This window comes from Gracilinanus agilis, chromosome 3 (genome assembly GCF_016433145.1).
Source record: "Gracilinanus agilis isolate LMUSP501 chromosome 3, AgileGrace, whole genome shotgun sequence".
NCBI classification, from domain to species: Eukaryota; Metazoa; Chordata; class Mammalia; order Didelphimorphia; family Didelphidae; genus Gracilinanus; species Gracilinanus agilis.
The window spans coordinates 438,081,143-438,107,820 of NC_058132.1; the positions used below are offsets into that span (position 1 = coordinate 438,081,143).

The 26,678-nt window shown below is 35.1% G+C and overlaps 1 protein-coding gene across 1 annotated transcript in view; it reads left to right on the forward strand.

Annotated features, from left to right (window-relative positions):
• The window catches only part of CADM2 (cell adhesion molecule 2), a gene marked incomplete at its 5' end in the record, with an annotated part of 414,789 nt that overhangs the window by 273,342 nt on the left and 114,769 nt on the right, over positions 1 to 26,678 (forward strand). The window contains one exon of the mRNA XM_044669250.1: positions 16,172 to 16,350. Coding sequence (XP_044525185.1) covers positions 16,172 to 16,350 — 179 coding nt within the window. The remainder of the gene's footprint in view (positions 1 to 16,171; positions 16,351 to 26,678) is intronic.

The following is a 26,678-nucleotide window of genomic DNA, read 5'->3' on the forward strand; positions in this document are numbered from 1 at the left end:
AAATTATATTTGATGTAAATTATAATATTCTCATTGCTTTGTTTTATAATAAGGTGAGTTAATCCTTTCAAAGAGCAATTGAAGTGACTTGGCAAAGCTGATATGAAATTAAACTAAGACTTTTTCTCCCTAAGTTTGAGATTCTTTATCTTTATTATATAAGATTGACAGTTGTCTAAAGTAGAAATTGAGTAAAATAACTTAAGACCATATTGCTACCTGTGACATTCTCAAAAAGCATCCCAGAAGCTCGGTTTGTTCATGTTATTAATAGCTGAGACTCACATTACTGGAAATAAGGAATTTTAGAAAGAGAAATAAGAAGTGAATTATAGCTTATAGAATTTTTGTAAATGTGGATCTACACATGAACTAATGACTACATGTGAGATTTTTATGTTTACTAAAGGTGTTTTGATCTCTCAAGTAAAAATTTAATAATAAATCTTTTATAGTCACCATAGAAATGCTAATTATAGATAAGGCAAAGGTAATTGTTTCTGCTTTTAACACAGAGTCCTTGAGCTTGAAAGTAAACATTTTTATCAGACTTGCATGTTTTTCCCTTAGTACTAAGATCTGCCAGTGTTTCTGGATTGCTGCAATCTGATCTTTTCTTAGAATAATCTTTTATTTGTTGTGAGGCAGAGTGGTGTGTATGTGTGTGTGTGTGTCTGTGTGTGTGTCTGTGTGTGTGTCTGTGTGTGTGTCTGTGTGTTCAGATCCAATAAAATCATCAATTAATACCACTCTTATCAGTAAAAACGTGGAAAAGAATTTCACGGAAACCATTAAGAATGCAGTTATATTCATGCTTTCTAAAGAGCTCTTACTTATTGAAAATGGGAGCATTTCCTGTTTCAAATACAACTGCTATACTTTGTAATAAAAAGGGTCTAAAAAAATCAGTCAAGTAGAGTATCTCTGGAATAATCAAAGTTAGAAGTGAAGTGCTACATTTTCCTAGTTGCTATTGAGGTTTTAACTCTAATGCTTATGTCATCTCCTAGTGCTATCATTTCATCTGTATATAGTCCTTAATATAATGAGGCTCCTCCCACTTGAAAGTGTGTGTTATTTCAATAACTGATTTTAAGAATTAGATGAGCAGATAAATTCAGAATCACAGTTTCAACTTTCAGTCTAATGGAACAAGTAGGATTGAATTAGCCACTCTACATGGACTCCATTGATTGCTAATTCTAAGAAGCCTATAACCCAGCTAGATTAAAGTACAAATGATGATACTCAAATATGGTTTTGTGCTTATCTAAAGTAACCAAATTGCTTGAAGATGGCTGTAAGAATCATTGGGATTTTCAAACCACAAACGGAAAAATAAATTCATTGATTTTCAGGGGGAATGAATTACATAGGGATAGGAAATCTCATAATACATCCTGAGTGGTCAGGAAATTAATATAACATCTAATGGTTTTAAGTATGAAACAGTAGATTGAAAAGAGTATATAATATGATCCAATGGAAAACTAAAGCACATGTACACTTTAAAATAAATTAGAACTAGTAGGGGGCAGCTGGGTAGCTCAGTGGATTGAGAACCAGGCCTAGAGACAGGAGGTCCTAGGTTCAAATCTGGCCTCAGACACTTCCCAACTGTGTGACCCTGGGTAAGTCACTTGACCCGCCCTTGCCCACCCTTACCACTCTTCTGTGTATTGGCTCCAAGACGGAAGGTAAGGGTTTAAAGAAAAAAATTAGAACTAGTAATGTCAACATTCAATGAACTGAAGATTTCTGCTGAACAGGACCAGCTACTCATCTCGCAGCTTCCATCCCATATCGAGTGAGTTCTCTAGCCAGATCTGGTGGTCACCCCCGAGACATTTCTCTGGGCACTTGTCAAGGGATTTCCACTCCTCTTGGCTTCCATGTTAGTTCCCATATATTCTTCAGTGTCCAAAAATAGTGAGAGAAATTAATACCCCCTTATATTGCCATCTCCTTGTATTCACCTTATCTAAATGATTCTGAACTTCATTTAACAAAGTATAAATACCAGTTCTCATCCCCAACTGCCTACTTCCCTACTCCTTTCCCCTTCAGACATATATCACCAATGTCCCACCCCTTCTTAAAATCTCTTATTCCTTTTCCATGCCTTCCATTTTCTGGCACTAAGATCTGTTTCCCTTTTGTTGACACTGATTCTCTCACTACCACTTCCTACCCTTTCCTGCACTGGCTATACTTTATTCCATATCTTTAAATAACTGATCAATTTGTTCTCCACTGAAATTTCCATCATTCAGCAATTTATCTTCCTCTAGGGTCACATCATCCAAATTTATCAATCAGTTCAGATCATGATAGTTATCATCTACTGATTCCATGGACATTTTCTTTTCTCACTGAATGCAGTGCCTGTCTCACAGGCTTTCTCTCCAACCAAAATTTTGACCTCTTGCCAGGAGACTTCAATTTACATACTGATGGGATTTTTTTAATGCCTTAACATCCCAATTCATTTATCTACCCAATTTTTGTGAGGAATTCTATTAAGTAGTTAGGTAACACAGGTGGCCTGGAGTCAGAAAGACCTGAGTTCAAATATAGCCTCAGCTCTTACTAGCTATATGGCCCTACGGAAATCAATTAACCTCTGTTTGCATAACTTTTCTCAATTGTAAAATGAGAATAATAATTGTACTATAGTATAATCATAATTATAACAGCATTATTATAATTATAAAACTCAGAGCACAATGCCTGGCACATAGGAAGTTCTAAATAAATGTTAGTTATTATTGTTATCATTCCTCCATTACTCCACCTCAGCTATCTGTTCAGAATCTTGATCTTGCCATCATCCACAAGAATTTCACTTCCATATTCAGGAGCTCTGATATTTCTTTGTTTGATCATGATTGTTACTCCACCTTTTCCTATTGCTTTAAGATGCCTAACCCTATTTACACGGACTTCAATTCCATTCAACCATCATTTCTTTCCAGGCCTTCCCTCACCTCTTCCCTGTTTATGCTCATTCTTTCCATATCTTAATTCCTCAGTGAATCATTTATACTCTAAACCACAGCCTACCTTCAGATCCTTTGCACCCTTGGCCTATTGCTAAACATTCCTTACCAAACCCTGACCTGGCATTACTCCGTTATCTACCTCCTTTGCTACTGTTCGCCTACAACTACAGAGAACTGGATAAAGCCATGACACCAAGCTACAAATTTTTGCTCTCTCTTCCAAACTGGGCCCTTACTGTAGCAGGCAATCACCCTCTTCTTGAATAAATTCCCTGTCCTATTCTCCATAGTGCATATTCTGGTCACCACTTTTCAGATTCTCTTATCTACTGACTTCTTTCCTGCTGCCTATAAACATGCTCATCTTCCCCTTTCTGTCCTTTAAAAAACAAAAAAAAATCTCATTTTTTTCCTACCATTGCCACTACCAAATATTTTAGATTTCTTTATTCCTTTGTGATTAAACTCTTTGAAAAACCACCTAGATTAGGTGCTTCCATTTTGTTTTCTCCATTTCCTCTTTTTAATTAACGTTTTGTAACCTTTTGTATGCTGATTTATGACCTCATCATAACTGAAACTTCTCTCCACAGACTTAAAATACTGAGGTTTTAAAAATCAAATTTGCATTTTGTCAATACAAACTGGCTGGAGTTTCAAGACATATATTTAACTGAAGAGTTGTTTACTAGAAAAGAAAAAGTGAATATTATTGGATCCAGATTATTTGACCAGATTATTACAAACCTGTAAGCAAGTAACCCAGGCTACTAAGGAAGAAAACTACTGACATTTTATTTACTTTTAAATTCTCTCTTGGCTTCAGTCATTTTTGTGTTTCAGATTTTAAAACAAAGTTCTGACTATGAGGAAAAGTGATTTGGAATAGGGTCATACCTACACGAAGAGAAAAGGAAGGATCTCTATCCCCCTCTACCATCCCCAACATGTTGATACGAATTCAGCCAGATAAATAAATATACAGTAATAGAAGTTTTGTTTTTATCCCAGTAATCAAATGTGTATGGAGATATCCCAATATATAAATCAAATCAATATTATCATCACTTAGATTCTATGACATATTGTGCTAAGTGTATATTTTCAAAATAAAGCTTATAGATATTAGAGAAAAATGATTCTTCAATTCAGATACTACCTAGGGATTTCTTTTTAAAATATAATGAGTCAAATGAAAATTAATCACATTTAGGTGAGCAGTAAAAGAAGTTAGATGATGGTTTTATGTATCAATGGCTGTCAGTACACGTCATGCACAAGAAATGGAGGCTGTTTAAAATATTATATTTACTCACATACTTGTTCCCTTTCACATTTGACAAGAAAATCAATAATAAAAAAATAATTATCTAACTCCCCAAATAATCAATCCCCTACAACCTTTTTCCCCCTCTTGCTTTGAAGCAACATCCATGAATGCCAACAGAGGCTCCTTAGAGGCTTTAAGAACATATATCAGCTTCCTTCACAGCTTTAGGAAATACTTTTTTCCACCACAAAGTTTTATGTGCTTTGTCTTTGTCAGTTCAATCACAAAAGCAGCAAGCATTATCCTGCTGCTAGCCACTGCTGAGATTAAGGAAATAGTGAATGAGTCAATACTCACTCTCTCCACTTGCCTCTCTCCCTCTCCTTTCTTATCTCCATCTCCCTTTCAGTTCTCCTGAGCTGATATTTGTTTGAGGGTACAGGATACTTGCAGCCCTTTGGGGAAACTGCCTGCTGACAGAGCAGTCTGGACCAGCTTCTTCTGAACCTAAGACAGTTTTAAAAAATGAAAGAACATAGAGAGGAAAGGAGATGGGGAATTTTTTTTTGAAAATCATCTTTTAATCATGTTGTAAAATTATTTTGCATTGAATTCATGTCCCTTATTTTCTCTTGCAAATACAGCAATGTACAGTAATAGCTTTACATATAATTTCCATTGCATTTTATCTGTAATTTATACAAACATACACAGGAAAATGGATTGCTTTATTATTTGTACTTTGATCCTCAATGTATAATACAATGTGGTGTCACAGAGTAAGTACTTAATGAATATTTGATTGATTTATTAATTGATGCAAAAATGCACATACGCATATGATACTTACTCTAACCATTCATAGCAAATATATGCATGTTCAACATATCATATTGCTAGTCGCAATTACACACGAAGTGCACATTATCCAATTGCAATCAGTAAAGTCTGGCTGCAACCACTTCTTTTTATGTGCTTGGCCCTTTGCCTAAGAGGCCTAGTACTCCTGCCATGACCTTCTGAGTTCAGCAATCGCTCAAATTCCCTTTCAGAAGTCTCAGAACTATTGTGTAGCCTCAATCCCAAGCTTGTAGTTAGCTCAAATTCACTGTTTCTGGCTTTAGGCTCTATGAAAGCTCACAATCACAAAATGTCTTTAAAACTGGAATGTTTGGCAAGAAAGAGGCTTCCTTTTTGCATCCTGAGGCCTTATGACTTATATTGTCTATCTAGAATTTACAAAAACAACAGTAGCTAATATTTATATAGCCTGTGCTAGGAGACATTATGCTAAGCTATTCATATTATTATCTCGCTTGATCCTCACAACAACCCTGGGACAGGTGTTATTATTACTCCCTTTTTATAGATGAAGAAACTGAGGCAAACAGAAATTAAGTGACTTGGCCAGGGTTACACAGCTGATAAGTCTCTCAAAGGTCTCTGAGTTTTCTCTGTTCCCTAGATGACTACTCAACTGAAATACTAGGCAAGGTAGGGAAAGCCTTTGTGTTTAGCCCCATTGCTCTCTAACAGTTAAATTAAACGGTCATTTTTCCAGGAACTGAGACAGACTCAGTTGATCTTTCTGACTTTCTAGAAGGTTACTGGTGACTTTTTTTTTCATCTTGGTAATCATCATTTGAGCTTACATTGAGTTCTGATGTTCTCTCTGCCATTAGTCAAAGGGTTCTTCTCAAAATCTACTTGGCTGACTCTCCATTATTCTTTTTCCTTTTTCTCCTGAGGGTGTCTAACTAACTTCCCAATAGGCAATAGATAGATGCAATGTATTGTCTTTGTAGGGTCCTGACTGTTCTCTGTGGCTCTCTTGTAAACTGGCAGGATGCCCAGTCTTTCAGCAACTTGATAAGGAATGGCTTTTAGTCAATCTGCTATTTCTTGTGTTCCTGCACACCAAGATTTCTTCACAGAACTCTATCACTATGCTGAAGATCTTGTCAAGGAACTCAAGCACCATACTGTTACTTATTCTATCAGAGCATCTCTGACCTGTAGCTGCTGGGCAACAACTCTCTTTTTTCTGATCTTTTAGCCAAGAGAAAAACTGGTTGTGGGTCTCTAGGTCTTGTTCATCTTCTGAACCTCTAAAGCATAAATTGATAGGTAAAGATGGCTCTCACTGGAACACCAGAGGATACAGCATAAAGCCTGTGACTCCATTTGGGCATAAATGCAGTAAGAAAGTTCTTTTCTTCAAATATGCCAGAATTTTCAATAGTGTGCCACTAAAGCATTCAAACAGTAATTTCTCTAAGGGTGGTAACCTTTGAATCTGGACTTCTGTATTTCTGACAAAGCCAAAACCTCCTTAAATACCTCCAAATCTATACCTTGGTCAAAGTGGATCCTGACAAGGAAGCCATTTACAAAGAAGTACCTTTCTTTAGCAGCTGAAAAGGTTTATGCTTCCTGATTGGGGAAGCTTGTGCATACTGAAATTGCAAGTTTTAAGAAGGAGTTGCTTATTTAAAAAAAACTGTATATGAGAGTCCCTGCATTTGCCAATGTTTATATTCTCCAAGTTTGCTGCAGGATTTAGTAGTATTTTCCTGGGAACAGGTTGGGCACAAGTCCATACTTCAATTTAAATGTCATTTGTTTAAAGTGCTGGAACTAGAGTCAAGAAGACCTGAATTCAAATCCAGCCTCAGATACTGTGTAACCATGAGTAATTCATTTAGCCTATTTGCCTGAGTTTCCTCATCTGTAAGATGGGCATAATAACAGCACCTACCTCCTAGGGTTGTGAGGATTAAATGTGATGACAATTATAAAGCACTTAGCACAATCATAGCGTCTGGCATATAATGCTGCATAAAATATTAGCTTCTTCTATAGTTATTATATGCTGCAATTTGGGGTCAGCAAAATCTATTCATTAGTGTCTCATATTTTATTTCTTGACCCGAGTCCAAAATCATCCTATAGTGCTGACAGTGAAATATTTTAGGGAGAATGCACTGCTTCTTGATATGACTTTGTTCAGCTAAAAACAGATGCAGTACTGCACTAAATTGCTCCAACTCCTGCCAATTGTCTTCACAGTAAGATAACTTCTAGAGAACAAAGTTTAAGTCTTCAAGAGATCTCTCACTTCATGACTTATATCACTTCTTGCACATATTATTCATGAAATTATTCCTGCCACAAGTCATCCAAGTACAATGGGGGAACTGGCCAATGAGCCCAGTCTCTGAAATTATACAGAGTTCCATCAATGGACTTCTCCACATGGTAGAGCCATGAAGACATAAAATGGAAATGCCTTGGAGAAATTTTGGAGCATGTGGTAAACGTTCTCTAATTGATTCCATCTGGCCAACCACATAGTAAATAGAGGAGTTTTTATTTGCTACAGAGATATTCAAAAGGAGATTAAATCAATAAAAACATTACCCCAGACCCTAGGCATATCTCTAAATCTCTGAGGAGGTGCAGCTAGACTTTCTATAAGAGAATGAGGCCAGAGTACATACTCACTTCAAAAGGGTAACTAAGGAAAAGGGAATTAGGTAAATATTAAAAAAGTTCACTTCCTCTGATGGCACAAAAGGTAAATAGAAATTCCAAATTTCAGCTACATTTCCATTTAATTGTCTACAGGTAGTATTATATTTTTGGACTCATGGCTGATGAGTCAGAGGATTTGCATACAAAGTATTCTTAATTGACTGATATTCACTGAATCCGTAGTCATAGTTTGCTACTCATTTCTGGTAAGTAGTATATGATTTGGCATTCATCAGAAACAGTGTGCTGTTTTCTGTCTATATGTTAAAATTTTTGATCTTCTTAATGCAAGTCCACTTCAAAGTCAAGAACTTATCTTCTGGCTTCAGATCTGTTAGTATCTACTACTATACGTAAACTCAATACTAAAACTGCTTACTACCCAGTAAATACTCCAAAGTATCTTGGATTTCAGTATGTTATACTGTTCCACCTCAATTCTTTTATTCATTATTTGGACAGGCTGGATATTTCAATTATTTTTTAGTACCAAGAAAAAAGGGTAAAGCATATGGCCTTCTAGACTCTGTGGTGATGCCATTGAATAATAGTTCTTTTAAATGATTTTGGAAGTTTTCCATTTATCTTCTGAAATATCTTTTGAAAGGGTCAGAAATTGTTGAGTCCAACTTTTTGCATTCCCCAATCATAGCCCACAACTCATACTCATTCAGTGAGAACATACCAGTCTTTGCACTAAGTTTCATCCTCAAATGATCTTTCTATTCCTCAGACACTACAGAGTCACAGAAATGGGAATTTTTTTAGATCCACTGTTTAGGGCAGTCATCATTCCTGAAATGTTCTCTGACACCATTAACTTCGATTTTCTCATGGCTTCTGAACAATAAATATGGATTTTCGGTGTTTTGACATATTGAGTCCCAGTTTGCTACTTTGAGTTTTTTTATTTATACTTTGAACAGATTTGATGGAGTTGACCCAATCAACAACTGACACAACAGAGTTGTTAAACAGAACCACAGTGTCTGTCATTCTGCTGAGATTAAGGAACTTCATTAGGGAACTTCAAAAACTATGTATCCCAGATATTGGTAGTTTTTCCTATGATGCCCAAGAGTATAGAGTTAGGAAAACATGATGGTAATAAGCACATTGGCTGAAACTAGGACATATATACTTATCATAGTGTAAAATCCGAATAATATATTTTCTATGACCAGTCTTTTCTGGGTGTGGTGACATTTCTGCTAGACTTGTTCCTTACTGAGTGTGGGGATTCCTCTTTTGGACCTTTAGTTTATTTGGCTTGAGTTTATGACTATATCCTTCCCTGAAAAGAGGGATGAATAATTTTTTAGTCAAAATCAACACACTGAGATAACCAAAGCTTGTCCTCAGGCTAAGATTAGATCCATCTTTTTGAAAATCAAAACCTACTAAACTACTACTCTAGAGGTCACCTCCATCTTCTTAGTCCTTTAAATTGGAAATCTGGGATTACTCACTGTCTCTCATCCTTCCATAATCCAATCTATTGCTGAAATCTGTCAAGTTAACCTTTGCAATGTCTCTCAAATATGCCATTTTCTTTCCACTGACACTGCCACCTCTCTAGTTCAGCCCCTCAACACTTCATACCTGTAACCAACTGGTGGGTCTGTCTAACTCAGGTTAGACACTCCACTCCAATCTCTCCTCTAATCAGCCATTAAAGTGATTTTTCCTAAAGTTCTCTGGCATTCAGAGTTTTTTGTTACCCAACCCTTTCCTACCTTTTCATTTTACCTTACTCCCCAACATGAACTCTTTAATCCAGTGGCACTGGCCTCCTGACTATTCTAAAAAAGGACAGTCTCTGTCTTGGCTCCAGGAATTTTTTCTGGCTGTCCTCATACCTGGAATACTCTCTTTCCTCTGTTTCAACTGCTGGCTACTTTGGCTTTCTTTAAGTCTCCAATAAAATTTCACCTTTTAAAGGGAACTTTCCCTCAGCTCCTCTTAATTCCAGGGCCTCCCTCTGTTAATTATTTCCTACTTATCTTGTATACAGTTTGCTCTGTGTGCATGTGTGTGTGTGTGTGTGTGTGTGTGTGTGTGTGTGTGTGTGTGTGTATTTATGGGGAAACACTTGTGGGAAAATTAAATATTACTGGGTTTAGAGAAAGAGGAGAAGGAGGACTGACTAGACAAGGATAACAGACTGGACTAACAAACTAGGAAAACACAAACCCCTCCAAAGAACAAAAAATGGGAGATTATGGATTGGCAGTTGAGACCGACTGCCACCATTGATCCACCTAGCCTGGGAGTCTGTGAAACTATCAAGTGAGTAGACTGGGACCAAAGATTTATAAAGACAGGTTTAATTAGATAAACTTTGGGTTTGAAGGAAGGGAAAGGGATGTCTATTCTAACAACCTATGGGCAAGTCTCTGGGTTAGGGAAGGAACTTATCTACACTAAGCTAAAGGCAATATCAAGGCACAGCTGGACTTCAGGGAAGGAAGCGGGATCCTCACTGCCGAGTCCTGTCCAAATCCAGCGATGATACAGCTCTCCCATGTCCTCAGCCAGTAATCCTTGAATGGGTAAGGTTAGGGAGTTAAAACAGCCTGAGATGACCAGCAGCCCAGGTCAGGTTTGACATTCTCAACCTAACTTCCCACAGGCAGATTATTATTTCTTCAGGATACCAGGATACAAACTCCACTTTGTCTGAGGTCTCCCACTGAGTCAGTTGGTCAGCAGCAACTTGCACTCAGCCAACATGGAGTCCATCCCAGGAGAGAAAGCCACTTCCTGCTTCCCCATTCCATTTAGAATTCTCCAGCCTTGCTTGATAAGCCTCCTAATAGTACCTAATCTTAAACATTTACACCCTACTTTATTAATTTATCTATAATATATATACATATATGCATATATATATATATATTTGCATGTTATCTTCCCCATTATTTTGTAAACTCCTTGAGTCAGGGGCTATCTTTTGCCTCTTTTTGTATCAATAGCACTTATTACAGCAACTAGCAGGTAATAGATGCTATCTCCCTGCTATTCAAACTCCCATTTCCTAAATTTTGAGACAGAGAACAACTTCTCACACATTTATATCCTAATTGTTACCTAGTTACTATTAGGGAAATTCTTGTGGAAGGAAAGAACAAAACACATGCTTATCCCTTTCCCAGTCATCTCATGGTCATATTCAGTCACCTTTCAAAGGCCCACTCTGTGGTGGGACTGGTAAAAAAGGTCCCTGTCTTTCTTCTTTTTTATTTTGGATTGAACAGAGTGAATTACACAGAATGAATAATACATGATACGCAAAAATATGCATATGCTATCACAGTATTTTTCTCCCCAAATCTACCCATCTTACAAGCTCCTATATTACTGTTTAGGGTACCACCATTCTTCCAGTCACTGAAGTTCAGAAAATTAGTGTTGTCATTGACTTCTCATTTTCTTTCACCCCTTATATCCAGTCAGTTGCACTTTTTTCCTTCTCTATCCACACCTCTTCCATCTGACCCCTTCCCTTTCCACTCATCCACCATTCTAGAGAAGGTTATCCTCACATCTTGCCTGGACTATTAGAAATAGACTTCAAATTGGTCTCAAATCTTTTCTCTATATTTCACATAGCTGCTAAAATGATTTTCCTAAAGCAAAAATATCACTCTCTCCTTCTCAGTAAAATCTAGCATTTCTCTATGTACTCCAAGATCAAATAAATTCTCTACTTTATCTTATTCTTTTTTAAATATCATTTTTGTATAAGTTTTATAGGACTAGAGTATCTTTCATACTCTATGAAGTATGAATAAAATACCTCTACTAATGCAGGTTGTCACCTTCTCTGCAAATTACTGTTATTAGCCATTTAAAATATTGAACATATAAGTTGCTTGCCTAGAGTCATACAGCTAATATGTAGCTGAAGAAAGACTTGTAGTTAAATTTTCTGGCCTCATAGGCCAATCCTCTGTGGTGCTATGTGCCATGCTGCTTTCTGTAAGTTTCATAATGTATGTAACATATACAACTATTATTATTATAATATGTTCATTGAATTTATAACAGTAAATATGCATATATTAGAGAACATATTTAATTTTAACTGATAAGGATTTATAGTCAAAAAGTTTAGAGACCACATGTTTAAAACATAGGAGAATGAAAATCATATATGAAGCCCTAAGTAATAAATAGAATAAAGAAATTCATGGTCTAAGTCAACTAACATTCAATCTAGCTTCTACCAAAGGCTTAAATAATATAAAGATGGTGTGTGTGTGTGTGTGTGTGTGTGTGTGTGTGTGTGTGTGTTTATGTGTGTATGTGTGTGAGTTAATGTGTATGCATCAAAAACTTCCAAAAAATGCAATATCAGGTAGAATGAGAGAGAAAATACATTTTTAATAATGGTAGTGGTGGTGGTAGTAGTGGTAGGGAAATTAGTTTTTTTTCCTTTGGAGTATTCTACTTTTTCAGTTATATGGGCTTATAATGAGTTTTCTGGAATAACTGTGCTAATTTATTAACTTTAGAATCTTATTAATTTTCATCTAATACCTACCTAATAACTTGTTCATTTTCTACTTATTCCTGGTGCCTGGCTGCTATTCTGTCTTAAGCCTTCTCAAAAAAGAAGCTACTCTTTAAATGATAGGTTTTGGCCATATTAACAGCAGGGAAGATTGTTATTCATTTGCAAGAAGGAACTTGATCATTCTTGGGTTCCAATTAGAGAATGCCTTAGGGCCCTCTAGGGCTAAACACAAATCGTATCACAACCTGGTAGATCATTTCACATTTCTGTACAAAAAAATTGAGGCTTAAGCATTTTAAGCACTAGGTTGAAATACATGTACTTTATTCTTTATGTTTAAACTATAACCCCAATTCCAATCTAATTGCATTTCCCAGGGTTAATAACCTTTGTTACCTTGAAGATTTTGTCATAAAGAGAACAATGAAAAGTTCTGCTCTGGTTAGCTTGAACATTGATTTTTACTATGGAATTCCTGTGATTATTTTCTTCAGTTCTATGCTATTTTTACCCAAGAGAAAAGAGGCACATGCATGGACAATAAGCACATGTTTACACATGTACACACACATGCACACTTTTTTAAACAGGAAGAGAATGGACTTTTACAAAAATTACATATGGAAAGTCAACCAGAATCTTCATTTTAGATGCATTATGATATAACGGGGAAAGCAACAGTACAGGTCTGCATTTAAGTGTCAGCTCTGTTACTATGTATTGGGCAAACTATGCAACTTTTCTGAGCTTCAGTCTCCTTATCAATAAAAATAGGAGGAAATTATTTTCTATCCCTCCACTACTGATGTAGCTCATTAATAACTACTCCCTTCACCTGCGTAAGATGGCAAACTATGCCCACTTTCTCATATGTTATAACTAGTCTCCATGTCTCCAAAGTCTCCATGGAGTACCTTACCAAATGTGATGGATGCCTTCCTCTGGGGTTCTTTTAATATTTCATGAATAGCAGTGCAGCATTCAGACTTTAAATCTGTTATTCTTCACTTTTTCTACATGACTGACCCACCAGCTCTTCTGGTCATGCTTGTCCTTAGTGATAGCCTGCCTCACCATTTTTCATGTGCAAATCATTGATGGAAGTCTGCTGCAGCCCACTTAACAGCCACTATGAAATTAAGGTTGTTTTAATCAATCAACAAGCTTTTATAAAGTGACTACCAAGTGTCAGTCACTGTGCTAGGAGCTGAAGATATAGATACCAAAATCTAATGCGATCATACAAAAAATGTGTTAAAGTTGGAAAACACTCAATATCCAACTTAAACTAAACTGTATATTGGTTGCTATAGATGCAAGAAATATTGGGAGGTGGCTTTAGTTTGTGAAGAACCCAAGAAATCAATTGTGGTTTGATGCTGTCTTATAATAATTCTGATTATATCTATTTGTCTATATACGAATACATATATAGACATATTCAAATTCTTTTCAAATTCAAATAATTTTTCAAATGTATTTATGGCAGCATATATGGGCATATGCATATATTTAAATAATGTTCTTGTACTAAATGATCCCTAAGGTCTTTTCTAGTTTCAGACATTTTTGTAGAACTATGATTTTTAAGGATTTTTACTCTATGAACTGTTCAGTGTTGCAGTCTTTAAGTTTTAAAATGTAAATGGCAATTATTAAATAAGGGATATGAGATTGGCTTAGAAGTATTAATGGTTTGAGACTCTGACTCTAAATAAAATGAATATGAGTTATTTGCACAATGGGATTATCTTAAAGAGCTTTCCCCAAACTTTGCTTTCTGTACAATGAATGCCTTCATTTAGGATTTTGCCATATGTCTATTTATTCAGACACTGCTTAGTAATAATGATAAAAATGTGCATACTTTGTTCCATTTTCTCCCATTTCCTTTTCCACATACTTCCTTTCCCCTAGTTTTACTCTAACTTATTTAATCACATTTTCTAATATCTAATCATGTTTCCAGCCCTCCATTTGGCTCTAATTCCTACTTTCATTTGGTTTCTCAGTCTACAATCTTGTCAGAAAAACATTTTTCTTTAACTTTGAGAAAGGCATTCTATGTAATATATGTGATTGATGATAATATATATCATATAAATACATGTTTATACAAACACTCAATAGAATATTGTGTAATAGGTAATATATGAATATATGTATTTATTCATGTATATTCTTTATTAATAAGTTGTATACACTTACAAATATATCCCTTTGTCCCATGAAGGTATTCATGTATATACAAATGTGTATATATACACATTAAGCCTAATTAAGCCCTCCATAAGTTTTTGTAATATATAAATTTGAAACTTTCTTACTAAATAACAAGTCATGTATAAAGATAACCTCCAAGGAGCATTATATTCTACAGGACATAGAATAATAACAGGGCTTCTCTTTGCAACAAATTCATTACCTTATGACAGTTTAAACTTGGTAAAGTAGAATTAGATAAACATTGATTTTTGCTTTATTTCTTCTAGTTAATTAATTAATCCAAGTCAACTAGCATTTACTAAATGCTTACTTCATGCCAGGTATTTTGCTAAATGCTAGGAATATAAAGCGATGTAAAATAGTCTTTGCCTTCCAGCTACTCACATTTTAATAGGAGAGATAAAATGCAAACAGCCATGTATGTATAATATAAAAATAATGAATGGAAGGCTATCTCAGAAGGAAGGCTCTAGCATTGAGGGGGACATGGAAAGGCTTATTGAAGAAGGTAGAATTTTATCTGAGACCTGAAGTAAGCCAGGAAAGTGAAACAGAACAAACTAGGAAAGCAACTTTTATAGGTATATTGAAAACCCAGTGAAAAGGTTGGAAGGGGTACATATTTGAGGAATAGTAAGGCCAGAATTTTTAGATCATAGTGTACATGGAAGAGGGGAAAGTGTAAGAAGACTGAGAAGATAGGAAGTGCAAGGCTGCAAGGGGTTTGAAAAACCCATTTTATATTTGATCCTGGAGGTAATTGAGAGCCATTGTAGTTGATGGAATAATGGGATGATAGGGTCAGATTTATCTTTTAGGAAGATAACTTTGGTAGCTGAATAGGAGGAGATGAAGTTGGGAGAAACTTGAGGAAAGGAGATAAAGCAGAAGGTCATTGTATTCCAATAATGGAATAGTGAGAACCTTCACCAGAATGTTGATTGTGACTAAGGACAAAAGGCAGCATCTATGTAGTAAAGTGAGAAATAATAAGATGACAATAGATCACCTATATGGGATTCATTAGTTAGGAGTTGGAAATGACACTTTGGTTTTGAGCAAAAGAGTCTGGGAGCATGACTTGACAGTATGAGAGAATTTTGGAAAATGAGAGGATTTGGGGAGAAATGTAATAAACTATGTTTTGGACATGCTTAGTTTAATATGAATAGAGAGCATACAGTTCCAGATTCATTTTTATCTTTAATAATTCTCTGAACCACTAGCAACCTCACAAATGGGAGTCATGTATGATAGGTTTTTTATACCCTTTATCAACTAGTGTTGCCTTAAAGAAAGTCAGTTTTCAGGGGATTCAGAGTGACTCCAAAAGAAGTTTAGACTGGTAAGCAAAAAACAAAAACAACTAGTATTGGTTATGCAAAATCTATTATCTATGTGCAAAAGTGTATGTGTATGTAATTAAAACTAATTTTTTATAACCCAGTGAAATTACTTGTCAGCTCTGGGAGAGGGGAGGAAAGATGGAAGGGAGAGAACATGAATCATGTAACCATGGAAAAATATTCTAAATCAATCAATTAATTTTTAAAAATACTTTAAAAACACCCTAATTTTTCTTCATTCTAACATATCTGTATACGTGTTTATATTCAATAGGCCAGAACCAGTTTTGTGGACAAAGGATGGTGGAGAATTACCAGATCCAGACCGAATGGTTGTGAGTGGTAGGGAGCTAAATATTATTTTCCTAAACAAAACGGATAATGGTACATATCGATGTGAAGCAACAAACACTATTGGCCAAAGCAGTGCAGAATATGTCCTGATTGTACATGGTGAGTACCCTTTTAGAATTATTATGAAGATGTGGACTTATAAATTATGTATATTTTATTTAAAGTCCAACTTAATTGTTATCCAAATTAAAAGAAAAAATCAAAGAAGCAAGAATTTTTTCAGTAAAGCATTCTTTCAAAGAAATAGTTTGTTTTAATTTCATTAGTTGGATTAATGAGTCACTTTGCTCTATATCTTTGTATTCTAAATATAAGAGCATATAGTTCTAGTTAAGCATCATGAAAATTGTATTTCCAGCGGATTCTGTGTGGCCATTTTTTCATGTTTATTCTTTTTTATGTAAGTGGTTTCCAGAGGAATTATATTATTGATGCAGTTATTGATGCAGTGATTACAGAGGCATACATAATCAATAAGAAATGCTTTAATTTCTCATTAATGTTGGGTTAGAAACTCTTCCAAATGTGAATTGAAAATCTATTCTCCCCGCTCTGTCTCAGGCAATATTGCAGGAAATGTAGGAGCTTTATAACCCCCCAGGCAAATGCTAAAGTGAAGAGATCCTTTTATCTTTCTTACATCTTACCCAGAAACCAGTAACAGTGTGGTGACATTCTCAGGGATTGTCCTCTACATCATTGTACCTATAAAGATACACTGAATCCCCAAAATGTTCAGAAATATTTTGTCCATCCTACCTTCACCTTCTGGGGAATTACATTGCATGTGGGTGAGGTTTTTTGTTTTTTTCCCTTGGTGGTGTATTTTAGTGAAGAGAATTCTGAACTTATCAGTCCACAAGGTTCAAATTCTATTGTATTCACCTAAGAACAAGTCACTTTACCTGCCTGGGACTCAATTTCCTCAGCAAAAATGAAGGCTTTTTCTATCTATAACATTCTATGATCTTGTGATTCTATGACTTACCACTGAGTGTAGGTCTTCTACAAGGCAGGGCTCATTTTGAATTAAAAGATTCTTTCAAAAATCATAATTTTTACTTGATATGGACAGGTTCTTTACATATTGGTTTTGTTCCAGTAAGCATCAGAACTTCCAGAATGTGCAAATCCTCATTTCTTTGACCCTCTTGTATTTTTATTTTTTAATTCCATCTAATAGGACCAGGTCTATATGGTCTAAACTCCCAACTTTTCACCTCCACTAAAAGAATGGTATCAGTACACCATTTCAACGTCTCAAGAACAAAACTAATCTATGGAATGGGGAACTAGAATACTGGCATCAGTAGAGCACAATGAGTTAGTTCTACCCATAACTTTTAAATGTCCCCTTTACTTAATAGCTAGTCACTAAGGTTTTAGGGGCATGTTATGTAGCATGTCACAGTGCTGTGAAAGCAATATGCTACAGAAATATAGAGTTAAAAGGGAACTGACAGGAATACAATATAGCTTTGTGAAAAGTATGCCATCTATATTTTTTTAGTAAGTAATTCAAGTGGAGAAAATGTATATGTTTTTCTAGTGTTTGCAAGCTGGCCAGCAGCATGATTCCCTAAATAGCCAAGTTACCTTTAGGTAGTTTGGCAGTTGACATATTTCTAATAAATACTTCTCTAAGCACTTTGTATGTAGTCATTTTTGGCTTTGCTTTTTGATCTACAATTCATCAAAAGCACCCCGTGGATTAATGTTATTCATGCTGCTAGATCAATGCTGTGAAGTTCAACAGTAGTTTACCTAGGATTATTGACACAAGTAATGAGAGGCTCATTGAAATACTAAGACTATATTACGTGGTGTTTTTTTTTAAGACTTCATTTAGGTTCATTACAAAATAAAGTTTTCCCCTTTGCACACTGGGTATAATGTTTCATTAGACACTAGTTGTATAAATATGAAACACTATTCTTTCCTGTTAAAGGTTTAGCCATTTCAAACCCCCTCTAAATGCTGAAATTTGAGTGGCATTTTAATCTATAATGAATGCTGTATGCATTTTGGAATGGAGTGATAAGTGATCATTTGTGAGAACTTTACCCTTTTTTATCTTTTACACCAAGGTTGCTTTTGCATTAGCTGTGATCATTTAATATACCTCCAGCATAGAGGGTTATTTCATGAGCTGATACCCTGTGTCTTTTACTTTCACACAGTTGCCCAGGCCCTATCGATCCTTAACTTGATGGAGGTCTGTACACTTCCCTATAATACTATCTGTTATCAAGAGCTATTCTGTTGGTGAGGTTTTATCTTTTGGGTTCCAAAGGAAGTTATCACATTTAATTGTATCATGGCTGGCATTTTGTGTTACAAATACTGTAGTAAATCCTAATTACACCTTTGCAAATTCAGCTTTACAACCACAGCTCACAATTTGAAGCTGTAATCTAAAATTTGCTGCCAGCGAAAAATCTTATGAAAATCAGAGTGCAAAATCCTTTAGCTTGATATTAGTCACTTATAAAACATTTCCATTGTAGATCTTGAACTAAGTGAAAAACTGGAGATTCTATACTTTTACCAGCATCACTATACATTGCCATCATTTATTAATGAGTCCAGAAATCCAAAGCTGAATTTGAACAAGTTCCTTCTAATGACAGGAGAAGCTAGGGACTTTGTAACAATCCAGAAATGTCCCAAAAATTATTAAAGTAGTCATTTTTAATACTTAAAGAAAAAAGTACAAAAATTTTATACTATATCAGTTTGTTCTTTCTCTTTGTTACAATGCACAATGATGGAATATGTAAGTGTATTTATTTGAGGTGAGGAGAAAGGAATAAGCACTTATATAGTGGCTACTATATACTAGGCAATGTATTTAGTATTTTAAAAATAATATCTTATTTGATCCTCATAGCAACTCTTGGAGGTAGATAGTATTATTATCCCCATTTTATAGTTGAGGAAACTGAGCCAAATAGAGGTTAAGTGATTTGCCCAGGGTCACAAAGCTAGTAATTGAGGCTGGATTTGAACTTGGGTCTTCCTGACTCAAATTTATCCATTGTGCCACCTGTATGCTTTGTTTCATTCCTATTCTGAATTTTTGGAAAATCTTGAACAAAGAAATAAGGCTACATACAAGTTTTTTCAGGCATCTGGCATGGCAAAGACTGATAAAACTACATGTATAAGATTAATCCAGACCAAAAACACTGAAACAGAGTTTTATTTTATGCAATACACACACACACAGTTTGACTTTATGCACACACACATATTATATATATATATATATATTTGTATATATACAGTTACCTACTGAATATTATCCTCAAAATGTATGTGAAGGGCTGAGACTGATTAGTAAGTAATAATGTACTAAATCAAATTCCCCATAGTAAATGCAGGTAGAAAAAGCACATCAAGAACACACAAGCACTTGCATTTTGTTGACAAAGGGAACATAAAACTTGGAGACTGAGGAATTTGTGATGACTTGGCTTTCATCATAAATAAAATACATGACAACATTTCATTGTGGTTTAGGCATTGGCCTTGAGTCAGGAAGATCTAGATTCAAATGATGCCTCAACCATTTATGAGCTATGTGATTCTACATGTCACTTAACATCTCTGTTTCTCAGGTTCCTCACTTAAAATGAAAGTATTGGACTCAGTGTCCCCTAATGCTTCTGTCGGTTCCAAACCTATTACTAGATAGTTGCTTTGAAACTCTAAGACACATGTCCAGTACGAAAGTTTATGATGCTCACAGAAGAATAGAATGTCAAATAATCTGGTTACTTCAATATGGTGTTGAGTTCTGAAAGCTTTGGTACACCAGTTTTTCCACAGATAAAAGAAGTTACAGACACATCTTCCACAAATAACATCATAGGAAATATTCTCGATTCCATAAGGATACCAATATAAAAGATAGCTTCATGAAGTCCAACTTTTATTCTTATCTGAAGCAATTATATTTATGACCTAAAATTTGTATTTATTTCTGTGTAACTTGGCACAAATGCCAGGTACTGTATATGCATTATTTTAAAAAGTGTGTAAATGGATGCATGTGTGCAGGTATGTTTGTGTGTGTGTGCATTTTCATCAAAGCAGTGAGTATCAAACTCTTTCCTACCTGAGGAGATATTGAAAGAATCAAATGTAGAACCCAGTGGAGAAATAAAGGTAACAGAGTAAATTAGTGTTGCAGTAGCAAATTTAAAGTCCAAGTTTAGGAAATACATCTTAGTAGTAGCTCACTTAAGATTCACTCTTGCAGAGTCTAGATTAGATTTGTGTGTGTGTGTGTGTGTGTGTGTGTGTGTGTGTGTGTGTGTGTGTGTGTGTGAAAAAGACAGACAGACAGAGCCAGACAAAGACAGAGACAGAGAGACAGAGACAGAGAGAGACAGAGACACAGAGAGAAAGACAGAGACAGAGAAAGACAGAGAGAGGAAGAGGGAGAGGGAAAAGGAAAGAGAGAGAGTGAGAAAGGGAGAGGAAGAGGGAGAGGGGAAAAGAAGATTTTTCTCTCACTTGGCATGCCAATTTATTTTTCCTATGATTATGAACTTGAAAAATGTGTTGAAATAGATCCTTTAAGGATGTCTGCCTAGTTCTGCCCCAATCCATTCAAATTTTTAAAATATTTAACAAATAAGGACAGTGGTATATCTATATACTTACTTCAATGATGTGATAGCAAAATCTTGCCTGTTCTTTAACCAAACTCCCATTGAGTGTTACCCCAACACTCGTGTTGATTCTCTTTAAAAATATATTTAGGAAAATAAGCATGTAGATCAGTGATTGCTAATCTTTTTCTTTACCATTTGGGGATATTACTAATAAGGTCCAAGATCCTCCCCCCATATATAACCCTTCTGTATTTTTCCTTCCTTCAGAAAATTTGTGAATTGTTCTCTTAATATCCTCACTGCTCAGATTTCCTCTCTGAATACTTTTCTTCTAATGCAGATACTGCTCATCCATGTGTTCTCTTTAGTGCCATTTCTACAAGCATATACAGGATTGTAATATTAGTGGTGTTACTACTGTCTTTGACGATGAAAAAGTATGCTTGGAAAATCTTTTCAGATGTTTTTAATTTTTCTTCTTTTAGCTGTCCTTCCATTTGCAATTGCAAATGCCTTTGGAATGGCTGCTTAATTGGTTCTCTCACTAAATTTTACATTAAATTGTTTTTTCCCTTCACTCCTTCTGTTTTATGTAGTGATACTTCTCACATTCTTCTATCATCCTGTTCTGTAAGATTTTTTACAAATGAGTTCATATTCTAACATGGCGTTGACTTTANCTGTTGGTGAGGTTTTATCTTTTGGGTTCCAAAGGAAGTTATCACATTTAATTGTATCATGGCTGGCATTTTGTGTTACAAATACTGTAGTAAATCCTAATTACACCTTTGCAAATTCAGCTTTACAACCACAGCTCACAATTTGAAGCTGTAATCTAAAATTTGCTGCCAGCGAAAAATCTTATGAAAATCAGAGTGCAAAATCCTTTAGCTTGATATTAGTCACTTATAAAACATTTCCATTGTAGATCTTGAACTAAGTGAAAAACTGGAGATTCTATACTTTTACCAGCATCACTATACATTGCCATCATTTATTAATGAGTCCAGAAATCCAAAGCTGAATTTGAACAAGTTCCTTCTAATGACAGGAGAAGCTAGGGACTTTGTAACAATCCAGAAATGTCCCAAAAATTATTAAAGTAGTCATTTTTAATACTTAAAGAAAAAAGTACAAAAATTTTATACTATATCAGTTTGTTCTTTCTCTTTGTTACAATGCACAATGATGGAATATGTAAGTGTATTTATTTGAGGTGAGGGGAAAGGAATAAGCACTTATATAGTGGCTACTATATACTAGGCAATGTATTTAGTATTTTAAAAATAATATCTTATTTGATCCTCATAGCAACTCTTGGAGGTAGATAGTATTATTATCCCCATTTTATAGTTGAGGAAACTGAGCCAAATAGAGGTTAAGTGATTTGCCCAGGGTCACAAAGCTAGTAATTGAGGCTGGATTTGAACTTGGGTCTTCCTGACTCAAATTTATCCATTGTGCCACCTGTATGCTTTGTTTCATTCCTATTCTGAATTTTTGGAAAATCTTGAACAAAGAAATAAGGCTACATACAAGTTTTTTCAGGCATCTGGCATGGCAAAGACTGATAAAACTACATGTATAAGATTAATCCAGACCAAAAACACTGAAACAGAGTTTTATTTTATGCAATACACACACACACAGTTTGACTTTATGCAACACACACATATTATATATATATATATATATTTGTATATATACAGTTACCTACTGAATATTATCCTCAAAATGTATGTGAAGGGCTGAGACTGATTAGTAAGTAATAATGTACTAAATCAAATTCCCCATAGTAAATGCAGGTTGAAAAAGCACATCAAGAACACACAAGCACTTGCATTTTGTTGACAAAGGGAACATAAAACTTGGAGACTGAGGAATTTGTGATGACTTGGCTTTCATCATAAATAAAATACATGACAACATTTCATTGTGGTTTAGGCATTGGCCTTGAGTCAGGAAGATCTAGATTCAAATGATGCCTCAACCATTTATGAGCTATGTGATTCTACATGTCACTTAACATCTCTGTTTCTCAGGTTCCTCACTTAAAATGAAAGTATTGGACTCAGTGTCCCCTAATGCTTCTGTCGGTTCCAAACCTATTACTAGATAGTTGCTTTGAAACTCTAAGACATATGTCCAGTACGAAAGTTTATGATGCTCACAGAAGAATAGAATGTCAAATAATCTGGTTACTTCAATATGGTGTTGAGTTCTGAAAGCTTTGGTACACCAGTTTTTCCACAGATAAAAGAAGTTACAGACACATCTTCCACAAATAACATCATAGGAAATATTCTCGATTCCATAAGGATACCAATATAAAAGATAGCTTCATGAAGTCCAACTTTTATTCTTATCTGAAGCAATTATATTTATGACCTAAAATTTGTATTTATTTCTGTGTAACTTGGCACAAATGCCAGGTACTGTATATGCATTATTTTAAAAAGTGTGTAAATGGATGCATGTGTGCAGGTATGTTTGTGTGTGTGTGCATTTTCATCAAAGCAGTGAGTATCAAACTCTTTTCCTACCTGAGGAGATATTGAAAGAATCAAATGTAGAACCCAGTGGAGAAATAAAGGTAACAGAGTAAATTAGTGTTGCAGTAGCAAATTTAAAGTCCAAGTTTAGGAAATACATCTTAGTAGTAGCTCACTTAAGATTCACTCTTGCAGAGTCTAGATTAGATTTGTGTGTGTGTGTGTGTGTGTGTGTGTGTGTGTGTGTGTGTGTGAGAAAGACAGACAGACAGAGCCAGACAAAGACAGAGACAGAGAGACAGAGACAGAGAGAGACAGAGACACAGAGAGAAAGACAGAGACAGAGAAAGACAGAGAGAGGAAGAGGGAGAGGGAAAAGGAAAGAGAGAGAGTGAGAAAGGGAGAGGAAGAGGGAGAGGGGAAAAGAAGATTTTTCTCTCACTTGGCATGCCAATTTATTTTTCCTATGATTATGAACTTGAAAAATGTGTTGAAATAGATCCTTTAAGGATGTCTGCCTAGTTCTGCCCCAATCCATTCAAATTTTTAAAATATTTAACAAATAAGGACAGTGGTATATCTATATACTTACTTCAATGATGTGATAGCAAAATCTTGCCTGTTCTTTAACCAAACTCCCATTGAGTGTTACCCCAACACTCGTGTTGATTCTCTTTAAAAATATATTTAGGAAAATAAGCATGTAGATCAGTGATTGCTAATCTTTTTCTTTACCATTTGGGGATATTACTAATAAGGTCCAAGATCCTCCCCCCCATATATAACCCTTCTGTATTTTTCCTTCCTTCAGAAAATTTGTGAATTGTTCTCTTAATATCCTCACTGCTCAGATTTCCTCTCTGAATACTTTTCTTCTAATGCAGATACTGCTCATCCATGTGTTCTCTTTAGTGCCATTTCTACAAGCATATACAGGATTGTAATATTAGTGGTGTTACTACTGTCTTTGACGATGAAAAAGTATGCTTGGAAAATCTTTTCAGATGTTTTTAATTTTTCTTCTTTTAGCTGTCCTTCCATTTGCAATTGCAAATGCCTTTGGAATGGCTGCTTAATTGGTTCTCTCACTAAATTTTACATTAAATTGTTTTTTCCCTTCACTCCTTCTGTTTTATGTAGTGATACTTCTCACATTCTTCTATCATCCTGTTCTGTAAGATTTTTTACAAATGAGTTCATATTCTAACATGGCGTTGACTTTAGCTGCCCTTTCTTTCCCTTTGACAAGAAAGAAAGCATTTATTAAGGGACTTTTAAAAGGGCACTTTTTATACAGATAGTCACATCTAAAATACATATGCATATACACATATATAATGGACTAAAATTGTAGTGCTTTCCACATGACCAAGCGAAGGCACAGAAAAGATTTAAGAAGACCACCATTGGAAGTAGTGACATTTCAGTGACATCACAGAGCCATCAATATATCAATGTCTTTGTTTCTACTCTAACTTTGTTGCAACATTTTGTCACTTTTTCCTCAGATTTTTTATCAGATTTCTTAATCATTTTTCTTCCTTCTGAAATATCTAATTATGTTCTATTTGTTGTCACTTTTCCCCAGGTCGATATGATAGTTAATTTTCCTGAGTTATATTTTGCCATCCAGCCTTTCTGTACAAAGAAATTTAACATAATCATAAAATTGTCCATTGCTAAAAATAAAAATGTATGCAAATTTTATGCAAACTTCAACCACACAGAATTTTTCTTGGTACCTCTGAATAGGTGCCTATGAAAAGCAGTGATGTATTTTTTTTACTCCTAGGAATGAATACTATTGTTTTCCTCCTCCAGATTGCTTTAATGAACAGTAGTAGTCTATGTGTTTCTACCTGTAATATAGTAGCATCAGATAAAACACTGTCTTGGGTTTTTATTTTTTAATAGTAGTAAAGAATATGGTTGTTAGAGAAGTTTGTGTATTTTGGTCTAGTGAAGGTATCAAGCGATTAAGTGTGCCTCTCCAGTTTTACAGAATCAATACAGCTGCTACTTTCATTTCTCTCAGCTTTTATTGTTAATAATAAATGTCAAGAAAATACTCTGAGACAGAAAGGTGTACATGAAGAGATTACAGACTGCAGTACAAAGTCAGGCTTTCCATTGCTCACTCAGACATATATCTCTTTCAGACACTAGAGCCTAAATGCAGGTCTACTTCCTGGGTGCTGCTGCATTTCACATGGCTCACTTGCTATGAAAGACAGACAGATTGGGTCACAGAAGCTATCCTTTCTTTCTATTTAGTAAGAATTTCTACTTTATCTTGAGTTCCTTTCCACTTTCCCTTAGAAGAGTTAGCTAAGGTTCAAATAGAAAGCCCAGTACTTGGAGATAATTGGGTTTTACCATCAATAAAGCATAGTACTTGAAATCTTGATGGATACATGCAGCCACTGAAAATTGGTACAATTGTGAGAGATGAAATTAGTAATACTTTGAAAATGAAGTCCTATCTCATAAACTTTCAAAGTAGTCCTCAAAATTAGCATCATAGCAACCTAAAAAACGGTAAATGTGATAATAATAGGGGAATTTCCATTCTCACACAATAAGTATGAGTTCTTCAAAAGTTAAAGTATGCATTCCAAGCTTATTAATGTTTTAAATGTTAACAAGGATTTTTAAATCAAATAGGAATGAGAAATGCATCTCTGTTTTTGATAATTCATCTATCACTAGACTAAGTAATTAGTATTCTCTCCTGTGACCTAAACGTGACTGCTATAGCTATGCAGAAATGAAATATGAGATACTTAGTGAACTCTAACATGCTTTTTAATTGCTCAGTTATACTTTTATCTAAAGATATTATATAATTCTTGTGTAATAAAATGAACAAAGAGACAGAATCTTCTTGTTCATAACAGGGCAAAGAGAAATTGGATTATAAACATATAGAAAGTCAATAAAACACACAAAGGGAATTCAGCAGTAAAATCTCTCACTTCACATGAAAATAAACTATTTGTTCATGAATTAATGCTCATTGTCAATTTCTTCCTTTTGGAGAAGCTTCTCTTAAAAACATAGCTGGAAAAATTGGGGGAGCAAGGTAGCTCAGTGGATTAAGAGCCAGACCTAGAGATGGGATGTCCTAGGTTCAATTCTGGCCTTAGATACTTCCTAGCTGTTTAACCCTGGACAAGTCACTTAACCCTATTACTTAGCCCTTATCACTCTTCTGCCTTAGAACCAATACACAGTATTGATTCTAAGATGGAAGGTAAGGGTTTAAAAAAAAACAAACAGAAAATATGAACTGTATTTTTTTAGTAGAAGAATT